The 21,516-nt window shown below is 40.2% G+C and overlaps 1 protein-coding gene across 5 annotated transcripts in view; it reads right to left on the bottom strand.

Annotated features, from left to right (window-relative positions):
* Positions 1 to 21,516, bottom strand: part of ROCK1 (Rho associated coiled-coil containing protein kinase 1) — a 185,185-nt gene that overhangs the window by 6,558 nt on the left and 157,111 nt on the right. For all 5 annotated transcript variants that reach the window (XM_037892768.2, XM_037892769.2, XM_037892770.2 and 2 more), the window contains 5 exons: positions 18,896 to 18,966; positions 10,265 to 10,353; positions 8,588 to 8,666; positions 8,236 to 8,497; positions 7,237 to 7,444 (listed from right to left, as the gene is read on the bottom strand). In XM_037892768.2, the coding sequence (XP_037748696.1) occupies positions 7,237 to 7,444; positions 8,236 to 8,497; positions 8,588 to 8,666; positions 10,265 to 10,353; positions 18,896 to 18,966 (709 nt within the window). The remainder of the gene's footprint in view (positions 1 to 7,236; positions 7,445 to 8,235; positions 8,498 to 8,587; positions 8,667 to 10,264; positions 10,354 to 18,895; positions 18,967 to 21,516) is intronic.

Raw genomic sequence — 21,516 nt, 5'->3', positions numbered from 1 at the left:
GAATGATATGAAATCAACACGACACATTAAATAGATTAAAAATTATCTATCTGATAGGTCTCAAAATGTGAATGGGAGTCATTGAGTGCGTGTGTTTCTAGTGGGGTCCTGCAGTGACTGGTTGTTGGCTCTATGATATCTAACAATTTTTTTTTTTAATCCATGTCCTTGAAGGAAACATACAGCATAATCTGGATTGCTTGGTAAACTGGGTGTAAGCAAATAACGTACATTTCAATATGGATAAATGTAAGGTCATATATCTCGGAACACAAAACACAGGCCATGCTTACAAGACGAGACACACTATTTTGGGAAGCAGTGACGGTGAGGGAAAAAAAAAAAAAAGACTTGGGGTCATGGTGGATAATCAGCTGAACATGCAATGCTGTGGCCAAAATGGTTAATGCAATACTTGGCCCCTTTGGACCTTATAATCTATGAATAACCTAGCTGGTGAAGTCCAACAACAGATCCTAAGCCACACACTAATGTGTTGAGCTGCTTAGTTCATGTTCCAACACAGGCCATTAGAGAAGGTATTGTCAGTGGGATTATTCAAGCCTCTCCCCACGGGTGTTATGCCCAGGTTCTGAGCAGTTCTTAATGTTGAATGGTGGAAAAGTTCAATGTTCTGGATTGTGAGCTAACAGAAACTTGATGCAGAATCAAAATTGATCTGGCAAGCATCATCATAACACTCTGCCTTATGACGAGTTTGTACCTCAGGGGCAAAGGAAAAGTGAGAACCAAGTATAAATGCTCCAAAGTGTCACCCCACATCAGAACACTAAAGGACCCAAGTTATTGCCGATGCAACAAAACAACTTCCCTTCCCTGAGTACCAGGAGAACCTGGACAGAAACTTGGCATCTAGAGATAAGAGGGGCATCAAACCCTTCTTGCAGTGATGCCCAGCACTGCAGCACCTCCCTTTCATGGTGCTTGAATGCCAATGGCTAGGCACTAGGTCACCTAATTTCAAGATGCTCTGGCTATAGTGCTACAACTCCGGAATATCTCATCTCTACAGCTCTGATTCAATGAGACACACCATGTCTGTGATAGCAGTGCACATATGCAACTCCATGTCCCCTTGGCAGCAAGGCACATCAGATTCATGGTGCCAACACAGAGAGGTCAAAGCACTAGTGTATCAAAGTAGTTGTGCAAGGAAGTGGAGGGAGATGCACCAAACTGCTTCATCACATCAGTGTGATTATTCTGAGGCAGATGCACTTCTTCATCTGAAACCAGTGAACCAGGATGCCTCTCTTGTATGGCACCAGCGTTGAGGTAGAGATGACAAAGCATTGGAGTGCCTCTTCTGTGTGGTGCCAATGTGTTGAGGTAGATACGTCAATGTGCCCCTCCTGCCTGTTGCTGGGGTTTTGAGGCAGAGGTGGTATACTTAAGATTACTTCCACTACATGCTGTTGCTGAGTCTAGGCAGAGGTAGTTACTCACCAGAGTTCCTCTTTTCCCTGGCGCTAATATATTTAGGCCAAGGCATTGATGCCTCTTCTGCTTTATGATGATGTGCCAAGGTAGAAGTTCCAATTACCAGAGTGTCTCAGATACATTGAGGCACGGGTGTTCTGGTGCACCTCTACTGTTTGGCATCAAAGTAGTGGTCCTAGTGAGCATTTACTATAAGGCAACCATCTGCCCCTCTGTTTCTGGGCTCAAGTGCTCTTCCACCTTAACATCCTAATAGAGTGGTCAAATACATAACGCATCTAACCCCCAAAGCAATCCTTGACCCTTAAGTGGACGAAATTCCTTAACTCTGGCTAGGGACAGTTTTATAGACTTTAGGAATCTGGTGACAGAAAGCCCCTGGACCAGGCATATGCCACCCAGAAAATATTGCCAGGTACACCCCAAGTGCTATGTGGTGAGGGAATGATGGAAGTAGTCTTCACAGATAAACCCCTGAAAGAGAGCAACATATAGGGATAACAGAAACATGGTGGAATAGTAGTTATGACTGGACTACAGCTATTGAAGGCTATGTGCTGTTTAGGAAAGACAGAAATAAAGGTAAAGGTGGTGGAGTAGCATTATATATCAATGATGAGGTAGAATGTAAAGAAATAAGAAGGGATGGAATGGATAAGACAGAGTCAGTCTGAGCAAAAATCACACTGGGGAAGAAAACTACTAGAGCCTCCCCTGTGATAGTGCTTGGGGTGTGCTATAGACAGCCGAGATCTGATCTGGATATGGATAGAGCCCTCTTTAATGTTTTTAATGAAGTAAATACTAATGGAAACTGCGTGATCATGGGAGAATTTAACTTCCCAGATATAGACTGGAGGACAAGTGCTAGTAATAATAATAGGGCTCAGATTTTCCTAGATGCGATAGCTGATGGATTTCTTCAGCAAGTAGTTGCTGAACCGAATAGGGGATGCCATTTTAGATTTGGTTTTGGTGAGTAGTGAGGACCTCATAGAAGAAATGGTTGTATGGGACAACCTTGGTTCAAGTGATCATGAGCTAATTCAGTTCAAACTGAACGGAAGGATAAATAAAAATAAATCTGCAACTAGGGTTTTTGATTTCAAAAGGACTGACTTTCAAAAATTAAGGAAATTAGTTAGGGAAGTGGATTGGACTGAAGAATTTATGGATCTAAAGGCAGAGGAGGCCTGGGATTACTTTAAGTCAAAGCTGCAGAAGCTATCGGAAGCCTGCATCCCAAGAAAAGGGAAAAAACTCATAGGCAGGAGTTGTAGACCAAGCTGGATGAGCAAGCATCTCAAAGAGGTAATTAAGGAAAAGCAGAAAGCATACAGGAAGTGGAAGATGGGAGGGATCAGCAAAGAAAACTACCTTATTGAGGTCAGAACATGTAAGGATAAAGTGAGACAGGCTAAAAGTCAAATAGAGTTGGACCTTGCAAAGGGAATTAAAACCAATGGTAAAAGGTTCTATAGCCATATAAATAAGAAGAAAACAAAGAAAGAAGAAGTGGGACCGCTAAACACTGAGGATGGAGTAGAGGTTAAGGATAATCTAGGCATGGCCCAATATCTAAATAAATACTTTGCCTCAGTCTTTAATAAGGCTAATGAGGATCTCAGGGATAATGGTAGCATGACAAATGGGAATGAGGATATGGAGGTAGATATTACCATATCTGAGGTAGAAGCGAAATTCGAACAGCTTAATGGCACTAAATCGGGGGGCCCAGATAATCTTCACCCAAAAGTATTAACGGAATTGGCACATGAAATTGCAAGCCCATTAGCAAGCATTTTTAATGAATCTGTAAACTCAGGGGTTGTACCGTATGACTGGAGAATTGCAAACATAGTTCCTATTTTTAAGAAAGGGAAAAAAAGCGATCCGGGTAACTATAGGCCTGTTAGTTTGACACCTGTAGTACGCAAGGTCTTGGAAAAAATTTTGAAGGAGAAAGTAGTTAAGGACATTGAGGTCAGTGGTAAATGGGACAAAATACAACATGGTTTTATAAAAGCTAGATCGTGCCAAACCAACCTGATCTCCTTCTTTGAGAAAGTAACAGATTTTTTAGACAAAGGAAACGCAGTGGATCTAATTTACCTAGATTTCAGTAAGGCGTTGGATATGGTGCCACATGGGGAATTATTAGTTAAATTGGAAAAGACGGGGACCAATATGAAAATTGAAAGGTGGATAAGGAATTGGTTAAAAGGGAGACTACAGCAGGTCATACTGAAAGGTGAACTGTCAGGCTGGAGGGAGGTTACCAGTGGAGTTCCTCAGGGATCAGTTTTGGGACCAATCTTTTTATTACTGACCTCAGCACAAAAAGTGGGAGTGTGCTAATAAAGTTTGCGGACGATACAAAGCTGGGAGGTACTGCCAATTGAGAGAAGGACCAGGATATCATACAGGAGGATCTGGATGACCTTGTAAACTGGAGTAACAGTAATAGGATGAAATTTAATAGTGAGATGTGTGAGGTCCTGCATTTAGGGATTAACAACAAGAATTTTAGTTATAAGCTGGGGACGCATCAATTAGAAGTAACGGAGGAGGAGAAGGATCTTGGAGTATGGTTGACCACAGGATGACTATGAGCCGCCAATGCGATATGGCCGTGAAAAAAGTTAATGCAGTCTTGGGATGCATCAGGCAAGGTATTTCTGGTAGAGATAAGGAGGTGTTAGTACCGTTATACAAGGCACTGGTGAGACCTCATCTGGAATACTGTGTGCAATTCTGGTCTCCCATGTTTAAGAAGGATGAATTCAAACTGGAACAGGTACAGAGAAGGGCTACTAGGATGATCCGAGGAATGGAAAACCTGTCTTATGAAAGGAGACTCAAGGAGCTTGGCTTGTTTACCCTAACTAAAAGAAGGTTATGGGGAGATATGATTGCTCTCTATAAATATATCAGAGGGATAAATACCAGAGAGGGAGAGGAATTATTTAAGCTCAGTACCAATGTGGACACAAGAACAAATGGATATAAACTGGCCATCGGGAAGTTTAGACTTGAAATTAGACAAAGGTTTCTAACCATCAGAGGAGTGAAGTTCTGGAATAGCATTCCAAGGGAAGCAGTGGGGGCAAAAGACCTATCTGGCTTCAAGATTACACTCAATAAGTTTATGGAGGAGATAGTATGATGGGATAACATGATTTTGGCAATTAATTGATCTTTAACTATTCATGGTAAATAGGCCCAATGGCCTGTGATGGGATGTTAATGGGGTGGGATCTGAGTTACTACAGAGAATTCTTTCCTGGGTATCGGGCTGGTGAATCTTGCCCACATGCTCAGGGTTCAGCTTACTGCCATATTTGGGGTCGGGAAGGAATTTTCCTCCAGGGCAGATTGGAAGAGGCCCTGGGGGTTTTTCGCCTTCCTCTGTAGCATGGGGCACAGGTCACTTGCTGGAGGATTCTCTGCACCTTGAAGTCTTTAAACCATGATTTGAGGACTTCAATAGCTCAGACACAGGTGAGAGGTTTATTGCAGGAGTGGGTGGGTGAGATTCTGTGCCCTGCATTGTGCAGGAGGTCAGACTAGACGATCATAATGGTCCCTTCTGACCTTAATATCTATAAATCTATAATAGAGTGGTCAAATACATAACGCATCTAACCCCCAAAGCAATCCTTGACCCTTAAGTGGACAAAATTTCTTAACTCCGGCTAGGGATAGTTTTATAGACTTTAGGAATCTGGTGACAGAAGGTCCCTGGAACAGGCATATGCCACCCAGAAAACATTGCCAGGTACACCTCAAGTGCTATGCAGTGAGGGAATGATGGAAGTAGTCTTCACAGATAAACCCCTGAAAGAGAGCAACATATAAGGAGAAACATGATCAACAAACTACCCATACTAACAAATTAATTGAGCGAAGGAGATGTCCTCATTCCTGACAGACAGATGTGTCAAAGATAAAGCTACTGTTCTAACGTGGCACAGGCAAATTAAGACTTTGTAGAAGACAATTGCTTTAAGCTTTGACAGACAGAAAAATGAAGTAGCAGCCTCAAACCCCAGATGTAAGTTATCTTGGAAACAACCATGGTTTCCAAGGAAGCTGCTATTCAAATCTGAGTCCAAAGGCTCAGCACCAACTAAAAGTAATTAATTAGAATGAAAAAGAGCAAGAACAATGAAGGATACAGTGGAGTGTCTAAAATAAAGAATGTTCTAAAAAAGAGCTGGAGTAGCAGTGGCATGCAGCTTACATGAAGAGCTCAATTACTGACTGCATTCAGAAAGGAGCTGACTAAGAAGGTTCTGGAGTGAGCTGATCAATTGGAACTGTGCATGGGGAAGAGTTTGTGCTAACAGTGACTGCCTCAATAGGTAAAGAACCTATGAGCTAGGGAAGTCACAAAGAGCTCTCTTTTGCAGCGGCTTGAGATGCAAGCATGGGAATTATGTATGTATGGTGTCTTTAAAAAAGGTTCTTTCTGATTAAGGTGTTCATAAAGAATATATATACTACTGTCAATTTTAAAAAAATCCACATTTGCCAATACCAACATCTGTAATTAACTTTGCTAGAAAATAAGCTAAGGAACTGGATACAAGCCTTGTATCCTGGGTTCAACTAATTGTCCGCCAAAGCAGTACAATTTAAATTTACAGTCATATTACAAATGTGGTGTACTTTAGCTTTTTAAGGTAGTAAATCAAAGACTGGTGCCATCCCTTGTTCGTGGGGATCTTGGCAGTGCCGACCTGAGACATTCTCCAGGACTGAGACTCATCGAGCTTCTACAGTTGCCATGTGGAGCCATGAAACTTCAGATACATTGTGCAGGGGAGGAGAGCTCCTCTTTGCCCAACTCTTAGAGGAGGATCTGCCATTAGAGTTTCCTGTGCTCTGATTTTTTTTCTTTAGCAAGCCTCTCTTCCATTTTTATCGGGTCATGAAGAATGACCATCTGTGGGGTAAGAAGCCCGCACGTGCACTTTTCAGAGGAGAGTGTACTGGGGGGTTGGTCAGCCTGGATTTGATGTCAGCTGTATGGATCTAGAACAGAAAAATCTGAAATATTGCCTCCCCGTTCTTACAGGCCTGGGATATGAATAATTTGCAATTTTTATATTTTCCAGGAATGTGTGATTCCCTGAGACAGTAGAGGCCTTTAACATGCTCATTATTGGTGGGCATAGCTCCCTCAGAAGAGGGGCAGTAGTTAAACCTTGGAGATCCTGAGGTGGCCACCTCAGAAACACTCTCTTTAATTTAAAAAAGTATACTAGCTATAACTAACTATAAATATGAATACACTACTAAACTGGAATACAGAGGGATGGACAACAATTGCTCTGTCTCGATACCAAGAGGTGACTGAGAGAAACTGATGGCAGATGGTGTTCTCCACCTCTTATGCCCTCACTGAGGAACACGAGGAGCTGCAGGGTGCATGTACACTGTACAGATATGCTGGCCAAAAGGCTCTGAACTCAAGTGCAGGGGGTATACGCACACCATTAGTGGAATATGCATATGGACAATCACTCAAAATAGAAAGATGAGATTCTCAGAGCTAAATTTCAAAATTGAATGATTTGTACCTCATTTTCCTGAAGACTATTTTCAATCATGAAACTGTGAAACAAAGGAATTTTAATTCTGCTGTAAGTGAAAAGTTCAGCACAACTTTAACTGCAGAATTAGTAACAAAGCTCCCATGTTTGATACACAGACATGGCACAGACATTTTTGCATTAAAAGGAGCTGGAAATTTTATAGTTAATTTCTCACCTAGTTTTTCCAGAAGCATTTTTAACAACTTTTCGGAAAGACTGATTTGCGGAGGATCTTGCAGACAGAGTTCTAGGGGAAGCACGAATGAAACTGGATGGGGGTGTCTTAGGGATCTTCTTTACTAAATGCGTGACCCATTTCTTCTGTTCATCCTGACAGGATGCCAACAACAGCATATCTCTTGCTGTAGTTACATCATAACTCACTATAAATAGGAGAAGAAATAGGACTGTTCAGTGAAAAACTAGGAATAATCATCAATATAATGCTTATGGTGTTATGATAATCTTGCTGCTAGGATAATGCTGGAATCTGCATACCTAAAATTTTTATTGAAATGGGTTATATATTTGTAAAATACATAATAAATATCAGGGGAAATTACAGAAATTAAACATAAAACTATGCAAGTCTGTCTATATTAATATTATGGAGATCGACTGGTTTACTTCAATTTTAGTCTTAATAAAACTGGGAGAATTGTATCAGTGCTCTGTGGCTCAAATTCTGAAGAGAAACACACACCCACAGTACAGGGATGTGTACTGCTCTGTGGGAGCACAAAGGCGGAATGCTCCCCTTCAGCCCATGGGATAGATGAAGTCTCTCTCCAAGGGTGCTGCTCTAGAATTAATGCTGCCGTATCCTCTATGGCCCCCATGTGTCCCTTTATGAAGGTGCGGAGAATGATGGGAGGATCCATGTAGCAATGGGTGCTCCTTAGTATTCCCCTCCTACGGCCTCTCTCTGCATATAATCCTCTAGAATCATGCTCTGACCTCATGCAGCAGGTGGAGGCAGGGCACAGTTTGCCTCTTTAATGGCAATGTGTTCACTGTCCCGTTATTTTAACACTAGCCTTACCAGTAAAGATTTTTCTAAGCCTACCATTAATAAATTATTTTTGTTTTCATCTGGTAATTTGAAGTATTTAGCTAGAAATCCACAGAATAACTGTTTCAAGCTACAAAAAACATAATAGATACAGCTCCTTACCTTTGCATGGAGCAATTAATTCCTCCTTTTTATCTAGGTGATCTTTATGGCACTTAACATGGCACTTTCGACACTCCAAGGCAGGGGGCGGCTTAAAGACATGCCAGAGGGGTTTGGCACAGGCCTCACAGTTGGCTGGAAAGTGGTATAATGTTGGAATAAATTCATGACCTTTGTGATTTAGAAAATTAGTTTTCTCCATTGTCTGTGCTGATTCTGCTTCCAAATCTTTCCTGCATTCACCCTCATTAGCATACAGAATCTGAGCAAAATAATAATAAAAAAAAGATACATTGGAAAAACTTTTATAACAAATTGTATTTATTTTAAAAATTATTTAGGTTCCTGTTACCTGGAATATTTTAGGGATTTCCTCAGTTTCTGCTCTATATACATCTCCTTGGGTTACAGGTCGGACATGGAATAGTTTACTGAAATTACAGAAACAAGATTTTCAAAGTGTTAACAGAGTATAAATCAAATCTCTTTAATAAACTGCTCTGGATATAGATTGGAGGTTCAATCTTATCACTCTAACTTCATGGGAAGAGTCCTTTCTCATGCAAGTTGTCCCACTGATGTCAGGGCTATAACATGGATTTAGTAATGTGTTTATACACACGGTTTAATCCTTCCTACACAAGGAATACCAAAATATGTTGTAACATGGGAAGAGGACCACCTTATTAGGCATACATTATCCTGCATAGCAAATTCATTTTTGAAGACAGGAAGGGCGTTTTAGAGCCTCAAAGTATTATTATGAGGCCTAATTCATTGTTTATAAAGCATTTTGATAACCTTGGATGGAAGACTATTGGAAGTGCAAAGCATTTATTGATATTGGGCTAGACTAGTGTTTCTCAGTCAGTCAGCTGTGAATGCCAACATGGTCATGTAGAAAATCAGGACCGTTATGAGACACTGAAAATTTTATTACAATCCACAGCAAAGAAAATCTCACTTGCCCCACTCCTCATGCCTCCTTACCCTTCAAAGGAAAGTATATTCTGTCAACATCTAAAACACACAACACAAAAATCACAGACTTATGTCTTTTATCCATTTTTTACTCTTTTATATTAAATGTAAGGTGGTTGTGAAAATTTTTGACTTCAGATAAGGAGTGGACAACCTAAAAAGGTTGAGAACACTGGGCTAGATCAAACCTGATCCTTGCCCAGAAATATACGAAAGAGGAAGTAGTGTGGTGATGATGGGACACAAGGCTCTGGAATCAAGGAGCCTTTCCCTCACCTTTGTGTCCTAGACAAGGGCCATGTACAATTGCAGTTCTTCTGTTTAGGGAACATAAGGACCGTTTCCTCAGTGCAGCTCAGGGAGCACAAGTCATCCCAAAAGGGTTTGGCAGAGTCAGGAAGTCAGGGCCATAGCTTCATGTTCCCCTCCCCTACAGACCTGGCTGGCCACAGAAAGGAGAGAATACTGCCATCATACAAACATGTGGTGTAGTGCATGTGTTCCCCTGTCCCTGTGCTCTTCCTGGGATGATGTGGCTCTGCACCACCCTGAATACAGCCAATGGCTAATCCCATTATCATATTATTCTGTAGTTAATTTGTTTCCTTTGTATTTTATCAAAACAAGATTCTGGGACAGGGGTAGTCAATTATTTTTTGTCAAGGTCCAAATTTCTTGGTCAAGGTATAGTCAAGGTCCAGACTCCAGAGAAAATAATACAAATACAATACCAATGATAATAAAACAAAATGATTTTGGGGTCCATTCAAAAGCATCTGGCAGTCCAGATTTAGCCCACAGTCCATCAGTTGACCACCCCTGCACTAGAAATGGTCACTGAAGTCTAAATGTTGAAAATACTAGAAACAAAATACTTCTGTATATCTTGAAGTAGAACAGATAAACACGCATCTTCAAAAGGCCAAAGCAAACTCAAGGTTATTTACTGTATCTTGATTCTGAGTTTTCAAATTTGTCAGTTACACTGTACATAAAATGCTTTTCTGCCTTTTTTTTTAAATTTCAAATTAACAGTAGCATCACTTACTCGATATCTAGTACCATGGATGGACTGGACTGGTCCTTGTCCTTTTCATCATTATAGAACAAAATCTTTTTACTGCTTACCACAACATACTGAAAGAAAAGGAAAGGGAAAAAGGTTACACACACACACAGAGTTAAGTACCAATAACTGGAGTTTTTCCAGGATGAACCTCTGCACTAGCTCACTACTGGGAGACGTGCTAGTAGTTCAACTGGGTTGGCTGAAATCTCTAGAAGCAGTGACCACTGGAAGCTCCAAGACACTCCCTCCTTGCAAACATTTTGAAGGTGAGGCAATAGAAAGGAGTAAAATGCTTTCAACTACTTCTGTTACTTCCACATTTAATTCCACAGCCTAGTAGTAACAGGAATCTGAGGAAGTGGAGAAGGTAGGAAATAGCATGAATGTGCAAAGACTCATCTTGAAAACTCCAGTTACTAGTAAGCATTTTCATATCTTCTTGGAGTGGGCCTCTGCATATTCCCAGTACCTGGAGTCTAGCAAGCGGTGCTTATCCTCCCCAGAATGGTCAGGTGAGGAGTCCTATTTAAATGGGGACTGTAACATAGCTCTCCCAAATGGAGCATCAGATCTTGATGCCACATCCACCAAATAGTGTTTTGGGAATGTACTGACTGATCTTTACAAGCAGCTCTGCATATCTCAATTACTGGGATATACCTAAGAAAGCATAGACGTTGCCTTGGCCTTGGTTGAATAGACCCCAAGCTCCTCTGATAGGGACTTTTTATAGCAGTTTATAGCATTCCTTAATACAGAGTCTGTCAACTTGGACACCTGCCAAATTGCAATGACCTGACCCTTGTGATTATCCCCACTGGAGAAAGCTTAAGTGAATACTTATATCCTTTTGACTTATGTAAATAAAATGCTAATGCCCTCTTTGCCTCTAAACTATGCAATTTCACCTGTCCTGGATAAGAGTGAGGCTTTAGGAAGTATACTGTGTTAATCTGCAAGGATACTGTCCTTCCCTGCCAGATGGAGAGCCACACACCCAGAGGGTCGCTGTCTCCCTGCAAAGTTGTCAGGAGTGGATCTTTCCTTGCTCATTGATACAGCACATGGCCATGAAATTGTCAGTGGCTACTGTACTACATGTCCTTGAATACAAGAAAGAAACTACTTGAGAGATCAGTAAGTCACCCACAACTCTAGAGTTGAGCTCCTTCCCAGATTCCAGTAGCCATGGACTCTGAAGCACTGGCAGCAAGTGCCCAAAGACTGGCAGTATCTGAAACATTCCTTATTCATGGAGCTAAAGGATGAACAAATTGTTCCTTGTCTCTTTGACTCCACTAATAGAGTAAGAAGCATGTCTTTGGGTAATGTCAGCAACAGGAACTTGTCTCCCATGTGAGATATTGTGTCTTGCCAACCAATGTTGGAAAGATGTCTCATTCTCAGCCATGCAAATGGAGCACAGTAAATTACTGAGACCATTAAGCCTATTAGCCCGAGGAAGAATATTACTGGCTGGGACGACTTATCCTTCAAGTTCTCTGTGTCATGTAGATTTTGAGGTACCTGTTGTAGGGAACATAGGCCACACTGGGACTTAGAACTGAGTAACTTTAGTTGGCCAAATGTTTAATGGAAGTTAGCAGTACTAAGAAATGCTCAAAGCAGCTTTCTGGCTTCTCGTCAAAAGGTTGTTAGGGTAAGGTCATTCACTTCCCTAAATTCTGCACCTACTTCCCCAGTAACATAATTAACTTACTGTCATGAAGATGTGTGGGAAAAAATGGATATGTGAATGCTGACAAGGCATAAATTATATTTATACAATTAAGACATTTATGTCTTGGACTTAAGTGGAAGTTTGCCTACCAGCTCCTTAGCACATGGCACCTTCTTGCAGCCTGCTTTCGAGATGCAGCTGTTTGCTATTATCAGCTAATCGTTGCAAGACACATCCACGCTAACCTGGAATCTTCAATGTGACTTCAAGATCAAGATACCAGGCCACTGGCTCACATTAAATGATGGCTACCAGGCTGTAACATCTAATTGGCCTTTGACGATATTAGGATATCCCCTGAGGTGGAATAAAGGAACGCTGATCCCTAGAACAGACCCAAGCTATGCAGAAGGAAGGGGTTGGGGTTCTCTCTCATAACCACCACCACATCCAAAATTGCATCCTGTTCTTTTCCATGGACTGACCATCCAAAGAAGAGGTGAAAGACTCTGACCATCACCTAAGCCAAACCTGAAGTCTACAACCGAGAAAGATAAAAGAGATCAAGTTTCCCTGCCTATATGTAACAAGCCTTCATTGATAAAAATACTGGCAAATATTAGCTTAGTTCCGAATTAAGACCAATCCTGTGAGCTAAAAACTTTAAGACGACAGTGCAAAAATCCTTCTGTACAGCAATTTGAGGATGGTGGAATCACTCTAACACTCATTAGTGTGAGTGGCTGTATGCTGAATTTCCCACCTCCCCATCATTAACTGTTCCCTAAAGGAGTCAATACACCCTTAAGTCTGTTATCTAAATAGTAAGATCTCTAAGTTAACCCAGTGTCATTTTAAAACTGCTATAAGCATGGGATTCTAGAAACCATTTTATATCTGTGCAAGACTGCCAGAAAGATGGAGACATTGCCACTTACCGTAGTAACAGGCAAGCCAGATAACTGAACCACTGATGTATTGATTATATTTCAATTATAACATAATGTGACTAGTGCATCATATTACCGTAAATTAAGTTCAGAAAACTAAGTTAAATTAGCTAGTGACATTTTTTCTAATCACATATTTGTTTTAATAACTACTTGCTTAATATTTTAATACATTTATAAAAGATACAGACTGGTTTCTCTCTCAAAACTTCAATGCAGACAAAATAGCCTACGTAGAAGAAAAAGATGAAATAATTAACCATTCCTGAGGTCATCCTATATATATTTTAATTACTTAAAATAACACCCTATTATTCCTGCACTGTCTTTGGAGAGAAAATGCCTTTCTGTACACCAAATCTGGGACTGAAGTTATTAGAAATAATTCACTGAGGAGAAGAAGTGAAAGACTTCTTCTCGTTGATGAGGTAACCAACTCCTAAAGTAGTTTGCATAGCTTCTATGGATATGTCTACACAGCAAAGAAAAACCTGCAGCTGGCCTGGACCCACCTTGCAGGGTTCTAGAGGCTGGGCTCTAACCGGAGCCCAGACATCTACACATCAGTGAAACATCTCCGCAGCCCGAGCCTCATGAGCCCAAGTCAGCTGGCACATGCCAGTCATGCATCTAGTTGCTGTGTAGACATACCCTATGAGAACCCCCTGGTATTGACACCCTGAGCAGCCAGTCATTGAGACAAGGGGAGAGGGTGAATGATCATCTGCGCAGATCAGATGCCACAGCAGAGAGACACTTCATGAAGAATCAAAGAGCTATAGGGAGACCAAAAGGGAGGGCCTTGTATTGATAGTGGTCTTGTCTGACAGAAAAGTGCAGATACTTCCCATAAGAAGGCCTCATACTAATGTGAAAATAGGTGTGTTAGACTGAAAGACTAAACCAGTCTTGAAAGGATATAGAAGAGATAATGGAAGTCAAGGTAAATGTACTATATTTGAATTTTCAGATGAAAGAATTCAACTTCCTGAGACCCAGAATATGTCAACCACCACCCTATACCGGAAACCTACTGACCGCTATACTTACCTACATGCCTCCAGCTTTCATCCAGACCACACCACACGACCCATTGTCTACATCCAAGTTCTACGATACAACCGAATTTGCTCCAACCCCTCAGACAGAGACAAACACCTACAAGATCTCTATCAAGCATTCTTACAAATACAATACCCACCTGCTGAAGTAAAGAAACAGACTGAAGAGCCAGAAGAGTACCTATAAGTCACCTAGTATAAGACAGGCCCAACAAAGAAGGTAACAGAACGCCACTAGCCGTCAACTTCAGCCCCCAACTAAAACCTCTCCAACGCATCATCAAGGATCTACAACCTATCCTGAAGGATGACCCATTACTCTCGCAGATCTTGGGAGACAGGCCAGTCCTTGCTTACAGACAGCCCCCCAACCTGAAGCAAATACTCACCAGCAACCACACAACAAAAATACTAACCCAGGAACCTATCCTTGCAACAAAGCCCGTTGCCAAATGTGTCCACTTATCTATTCAGGGGACACCATCATAGGGCCTAATCACATCAGCCACACTATCTGAGGCTCGTTCACCTGCACATCTACTGATGTGATATCTGCCATCATGCGCCAGCAATGCCCCTCTGCCATGTACATTGGCCGAACGGGACAGTCTCTACGTAAAAGAATAAATGGACACAAATCAGACGTCAAGAATTATAACATTCAAAAACCAGTTGGAGAACACTTCAATCTCTTTGGTCACTCAATTACAGACCTAAAAGTCGCAATATTACAACAAAAAAACTTCAAAAACAGACTCCAATGAGAGACTGCTGAATTGGCATTAATTTGCAAACTGGACACCATTAAATTTGGCTTGAATAAAGACTGGGAGTGGATGTGTCATTACAGAAAGTAAAACTATTTCCCCATGTTTATTTTTCCCCCTTAGTGTTCCTCACACGTTCTTGTCAACTGCTGGAAATGGCCCACCTTGATTATCACTACAAAAGGGTTTTTTTTTTCTCTCCTGCTGGTAATAGCTCACCTTAACTGATCACTCTCGTTATAGTGTGTATGATAATACCCATTGTTTCATGTTCTCTATGTATATAAAATCGTCCTACTCTATTTTCCACTGCATGCATCCGATGAAGTGGGCTCTCGTCCACGAAAGCTTATGCTCAAATAAATTTGTTAGTCTCTAAGGTGCCATGAGTACTCTTAGTCTTCCTTTGGGATCAGGAAATACCTGGAGTAAAACCCTTTCCCTTTGGACTCTGCAGAAACACACCACATTGAAGTTCAGGAAGGCCACACTGCCAGGTCAACAGGAGCCTGTGTGAAGGATCCCTGGAGAAGGATGAATATGGGGCTTGGGGAGGTAGTATGGAGTGAAACTGGTTTGCATAATTGGATTCCAAAAATATCCATGGTGGTTTTGCAGTTTGTTGTGTGAAAGAATGCTAAGTGGTCTTCAAATGGGAAAGGGAACCAGAAAACATGGTTAAAACTGGTTCTAGGCTTTTGGGCACCCCATCAAATTTGAGGTCTCAGGGATGATGGTGGAGAAAAGTAAATGGTAGAACACCTTTTTGTCACTTTAAAACTATAATCTCTCTTCTGCTACTCCTGTTAAGGGTCCTACTGATATGGTATCTCTTCAGAGGATGGATAATTTTGCTTTCCTTTGAATAGGAGAATCTCCAGCTGCGCTCAAACTTGGAGGATAAATCAGACTCTCTCTCAGCCATGTGTGCTGTTTGTACTAGCCAAGGGGACTTCCCTGGAAGCAGCATCTGACAAATCAAAGAATTCCCTCAGGGCATATCTGTAATTGATTAACCTTCTGTGATTTGGGCCTTGTCTAAATTTCTCCAATCTTTGGGTGAAGAGAGTCATCTTGTCCCACAAGAAGTACTGGTAGCAGGACACGACAGATTAGTAGTTTTCCACTGACTGCTTAATGTGGCCAATGAAAAGACCTTTCCAAACAATACTGTGTAGCTTCTTGCCCTCTTTGTCTGATGGGGTGGAATGAACTCAGCTACCCATAAGGCATTCCATAACCGTGGACACAAGGAGAGAATTTGGAGTGAGGTGGGTACTGGAGAACATGAAACATTCAAGAGGAGCTTGTTAAGTTATATCAGCCTTTTCAGAAACAGGCCCAGACGCTGGATTAATTCAAATACCCATGTCTGTTTGCAATTAACCATCCAACATGGAAAAGGTCACTTTTGCCCTTTTGCCAGATGTGCGATTTTCTGAAATGCCACTGCAGGTATGTTGAGAGTGATAGCCATTCTCTCCACCACTCAGAAGCCATTCACTCCTAAAACTGACAAAGGTTCTCTGGAGAAGATGTGAAAGAGGCCCCAACATTCTTGTATAGGGAGGCTGAAGAAGTCTGGGCACTGGGATCCAAAGCTGGATTCATAGTAGTGCTATCTATGGCTGCATCCAGTTCATCTTAAGACAGCTATCTGTGATCCACATGAGAGACTGATCTAGTGGGTCCAGAAGCGGCAATGGGTACAAGGCTTTCAGCACTGATGCACAGGAAGAGCTTTTTTAACGCCTCCCCAAGAAGAAGGATCCTTGTAAAACAGCTGGAAAATCATTACCTCCCCTGCCTCACCCCATATACAGATAGGTTGGAGGCTAAGGGAAGGGGGCCATCACCACAGGCCCCATTATTCATACTTGTATTTTGAAAACATGCCAGTAACCCTGATAAAAATCCAACCAGTAGGGGACTGGGGATCCTGATCTGCGCAATCCTCTATTCTGATGGACCCGAGATACTGTTTTATGCTCCAGTCCAAGCCCCACATCTCCTGGACGCTTTTGATGTCTCCCAAAGTGGGTGAAAGAGGAGAGCAGTCAACCCATAAAGATCTGAGGGTAGAGTCAAAAGCAGATCCAAGAGTGCTTCCTTGCAGGAAGGTGCCCCCAGGGGTCAACTCCTGAATAGTGGTCTGGCTAGGCCTTTTTGCTCCTGGAGAAAGTCTAGTAGCTGAAGGCCTCTTGGAGACCTGTAAAGAACACAGAGTTCCAGAAATCTTGAGTGTGCAAGATTTAGTTGTCACAACCGCTTGACTAAGGATAACCTGGAGCCAGTTCTAATGCTCCTTCTTCGCCAATAGTGTGAAGCGCTTGCAGATGGAGCATCTAGTGGGCTCATGACCTTCCCTCAAGCAAGCCAGACACCAAGTAAGGGCCTCTGAAACCAGCTGGGCAAGAAGTACATCTCTTAAACCCCACTTTTTTTATGACAGGATCCATCATTACATATCTGCAAATTTATGGCAGGCACAAAGACTAAAACTACATTACTTGCTAACACTAAAAACTACTAACTTGTGGCATTGAGAAATAAAGTTTCTGTAATGCTGTTTAAAGACCCAGCTGAGATTCCTGGTCTGCACACTACCATGGCTGAAAGGAAATGACATGGTTCAAGCACCCCACACCCCCCTTTATAAGCTTCTGTCCAGAACGTTTGGAGCTGGGGGATGCAAAGGAGGCACACACTGCTCCAAGAGGTTTCCATTGGTCCAGCTGCACTACCGGCACATTTCCCAATAGTGGGAAATAAATAGCGATTCACTCAAACAAGAAATGGGATTTTTGTGCAGAGGATCTAGAACAATTTTGTGGAAGAACCCCTCTCAAACTTGGCCACTTAATATAGAAGAGTCCCTGCATAAGTCTTAAATAGACTTGGCAGAATCCGATTTTTTTTTTTTAAATTATTTTGACAGATAATTTTTAAATTCTTAAAAATAAACGGATCTCTTTATTCTTTTAATCAATTTAAATTTTTGTTGCAGGAAATTGTGGGGAGGCTAGACAATGTGGGGAGGAGTCAGACAAGTATTTAACGATAGTGGACATTGAGATTTAACAATTATAATGCTTTAACTTTTTCAAACAGAAACTGTAAACATCACATGTCAAAATATACAAAGTAAATATCCTTAAATTAAACTTGAAAGTTCTCAATCAGAATTTTTTTTTATTTTTGCTTAAGTGTACATTTCTGTTATCATAGATGGAAATATTTTTTGTGTTTGTGTGCGCACAGTGAAATCCATATTTATTGATATTTACCAATAAAAATATAATCCTTCCAAGCCCCCTTAAATAAAAAGTTTAGGCCTGCGTATCTGCATAATTTTGGATCTATTTGCTACTCTCCTAACCCTCTTCAATACTGCTATGGGGAGATGCAATGAGCATATCCAAAGCTTACTTAAGTAAATTAAAAGGAGTACTTGTGGCACCTTAGAGACTAACCAATTTATTTGAGCATAAGCTTTCGTGAGCTACAGCTCACTTCATCGGATGAAGTGAGCTGTAGCTCACGAAAGCTTATGCTCAAATAAATTGGTTAGTCTCTAAGGTGCCACAAGTACTCCTTTTCTTTTTGCGAATACAGACTAACATGGCTGTTACTCTGAAACTTAAGTAAATTAAAAGTTTCTAAGAGTATTAGATTAGGCCCTTCGTACACAATGGGTATGGACCCCTATGTAGTTTCTTTCATCTGTAAAGTGTCTTCTGTGAACTCAGAAAGGAGATGGGGAGCATTTAGTCCTTAATTTGTTTTATTGCCAATTATATAATCATACTTAGACCAGTTATTCCTCTGCAGAACGCACTGTAAAACATCTTCACATTGCTGGCAATGCTTAGTTGCCATGAAAAAAATCCAAATATTGCAGTTTGAAAAAAAAACCAGAAAATCCACAAACCAGACTTAGTCCTACTTGAAAAATCTTTTACTGCATAACTCTAGATGCCAGATGGAACCCTGAATTTTGAAGTTGTCTGTGTCTTCCTGCAATAATGTAATACATATAAACTAAATTACTCAATTTTTTTTCTAAATGTAAACTGCACAGTTAATATTAATATGCTTGAAGAGCTCTATTCGGGGATGGCAGGGTGGGAATGAGGGGAATTATTTCATACCTGCTTTTTCCAGCCATGTCGTTTTATATTTCCTTTGTTTGGTATCGAAAGCCAACCCTCAATTCTTGACTCTGTTTTAAAACACATGAAAATTAAACAGTCTTAATATATTATAATAGAACAAAATAATATAACAAAGCGCACTTGACTTCATGCGGCAATAGGCAATTACCCAATAGATCAGCAAAGCAGGAATTAAAAGAATAGCTAAATAAAACAAGGATATAAGCATTTATATTTCATGCTTCATCACAAACTAACATTTTATGTCCACACAGCTACTGCAGAAAAAATATCAAGCTGTTTTCCATAAGGCTAATATCTAACACTGTATTTAAAAAAAAAAAAAAATTAAAAAAAAGCCAGACAGGATGCTTTGGTTTGAAAAATGTGTTGCAGCTTAAATGGAAGATAATTATAAGATTATCAATGTAAATATCATTTAACTTTCAGAGTGGCTATACGAAAATATTTAGCAGAAAGATTCTGCAAGTGAAACAAACCAGAGCCACAATTTACAAAACACAGAGGAAGAATGCACAAGAAAACAAGCAAAGGTATGCAAGTGTCCCATTACTCACAGAAGATAGGAATAGAAGATAAATAAATAAGGAATGCAGGAAGAATCAACTAGATATAAAGAATAAGAGACAAGCATTTTATTTGTTTTTCAAAGGACAATTTTCTGAGTATTCTGATAATGAATTTTCTTACAATATAGCTACAGAAATAACAAATCATTATTTTGAACACTGATAAAAAAAAACCTGAGGTTTCCCACACTGACACTTAACATTTTGTTGCCACATTTTGGCTATCACTACAGAAAACTCTAGCTATCTGATGTTCTAAATGTATTTCTATTGTTTGGGGTGCATTTTTAAAAATATGCATGAAACTGATGATAGTAGTGAAACACCGTCTGGCTTTCAACTGAGTTAAAATGACATGATGGATACTCAACATGGAAAATCTATTTTATAATTACTTAAGTATAGTTTTATAAAAGGAAAACAAGAATCCTAAAAAGTAGTTTGTTTTAAAAAAAAAGTTATCAGAGAACATTAACAAATATATAAATCAATCATTCAGCCATAACAATGAATTTGATTAAAATAAGGCTAACAGCATTTCAATATCCCAAAATCATCAACTAAACAAAATTATTTATAACTTTCTGTCTGTATATTTCTCCAACACACACTACCACTGTAGGGATAATTCTGGAAAGCAGCTGATGAGATTTAGCCATTCAAGTATTAATGCACTGCTGTGAAAATATACCCGAATATTTTTCCAAACAACGTCCACATATTTTGTTGACTAAAATTAGGAAGCGTTTTCCCACCCTGATTTTCCAAAAAGAAAAATTATTTTGCATGCCTTATTTCAGTGAAATGGTAACATTTCTTGCATTAATGCCTATAATAAAGACAACATTATGTAATCACTTAAAACTGGGTTACTTATCAATTATTGGAATTCTCTTTGAGTCTCTTCTCCACACTCTACAGATGTTCCCCCAAACCACTTGAAGAATGCAGAGTCATTAAAATCTTGAAATTCAGATAGGCAAAGTGCATGCCAGCATTACCTTTTTGCAATCAGAAATTTATCTGCCATGTAAAAGCCAAGGAAATGCCCTTTTCTCTGCTTCTCACATTTTCAAATCTATACACATATATTTTTAAAAACCTCCTAAAAACCCTCTCTTTGCTCTCTGACTCAACATTCAATAAACTTCCTAGCAGGGAATATATTTTCCTCAATCTCTATAGCAGTCACACTTAAGAAGTTTGTTCTGTTTTGAAATATATTGTTCCTGTGGTATTCTCAATTAAGCAAGAATGAATATCACTAAAATTGGTGTAATTTCTGAAAACCTAAAAAAAAGTTAGGGGTTTAATCCTCAGCGCAAAATAGAGTAATAGCTGTCATGAAGATGAAGAGGTTGTGCTCATAAGGACACTGATTGTGAGCAAATTACAAAGGCTTCTGTTTCAGTATGTGGCCTGAATTCCTTGTCAAAGTAAGTTTGCAGGAACAAGAGAAAGTTTGAGATATTTACAATGTTTCATTGACTGAATGTTGAATTGGTTGATATTCTTTTCTGTGCACCCGCTGACAGACCTGTTCCAGTATGCAAAGTACATCTGTATAGGGAATGGTTTTCAAGCTACAAAGAAGCACCTTGCAATTGAAGATATGTGCTCCTCAATGTCCTGCTTTTCTAGGAGGCTCAAGATTCCTCAGTATCTAATGAGCTCTTGAAGGAGTACACATTTCCTCTCAATTAGAGACACTGATGGTGTCACATGGGTTTCTTTAGACTTTAATTTATTGTCCTGTTTTATTTGATTTAACTGATTGCCAGTTAACTTAACCAACACAATTTTAAATGCAGGTCTAGTCACTCCACAAACATTTGATCCAGGACAGAAATATCTGGTGTTATCCTGAAGAAGTAACTCAGAAAATATGGGATGGGTGCGCTAGTGTGGAATAGTCATCTCATAGTTCTGCTGAGACAGCCTGCCTTCATATTAAGGACACCCTACAGGTACTTGGCTCTGAATGATAGAACATGTTTCTGCCAATCTGAACAGAAACAAGCCTTCCTG

This window comes from Chelonia mydas, chromosome 2 (assembly GCF_015237465.2).
Source record: "Chelonia mydas isolate rCheMyd1 chromosome 2, rCheMyd1.pri.v2, whole genome shotgun sequence".
Classification (NCBI taxonomy): Eukaryota; Metazoa; Chordata; order Testudines; family Cheloniidae; genus Chelonia; species Chelonia mydas.
The sequence above is the reverse complement of the archived record's forward strand: the minus strand, read 5'-3'. Positions and strand labels throughout refer to the sequence as shown.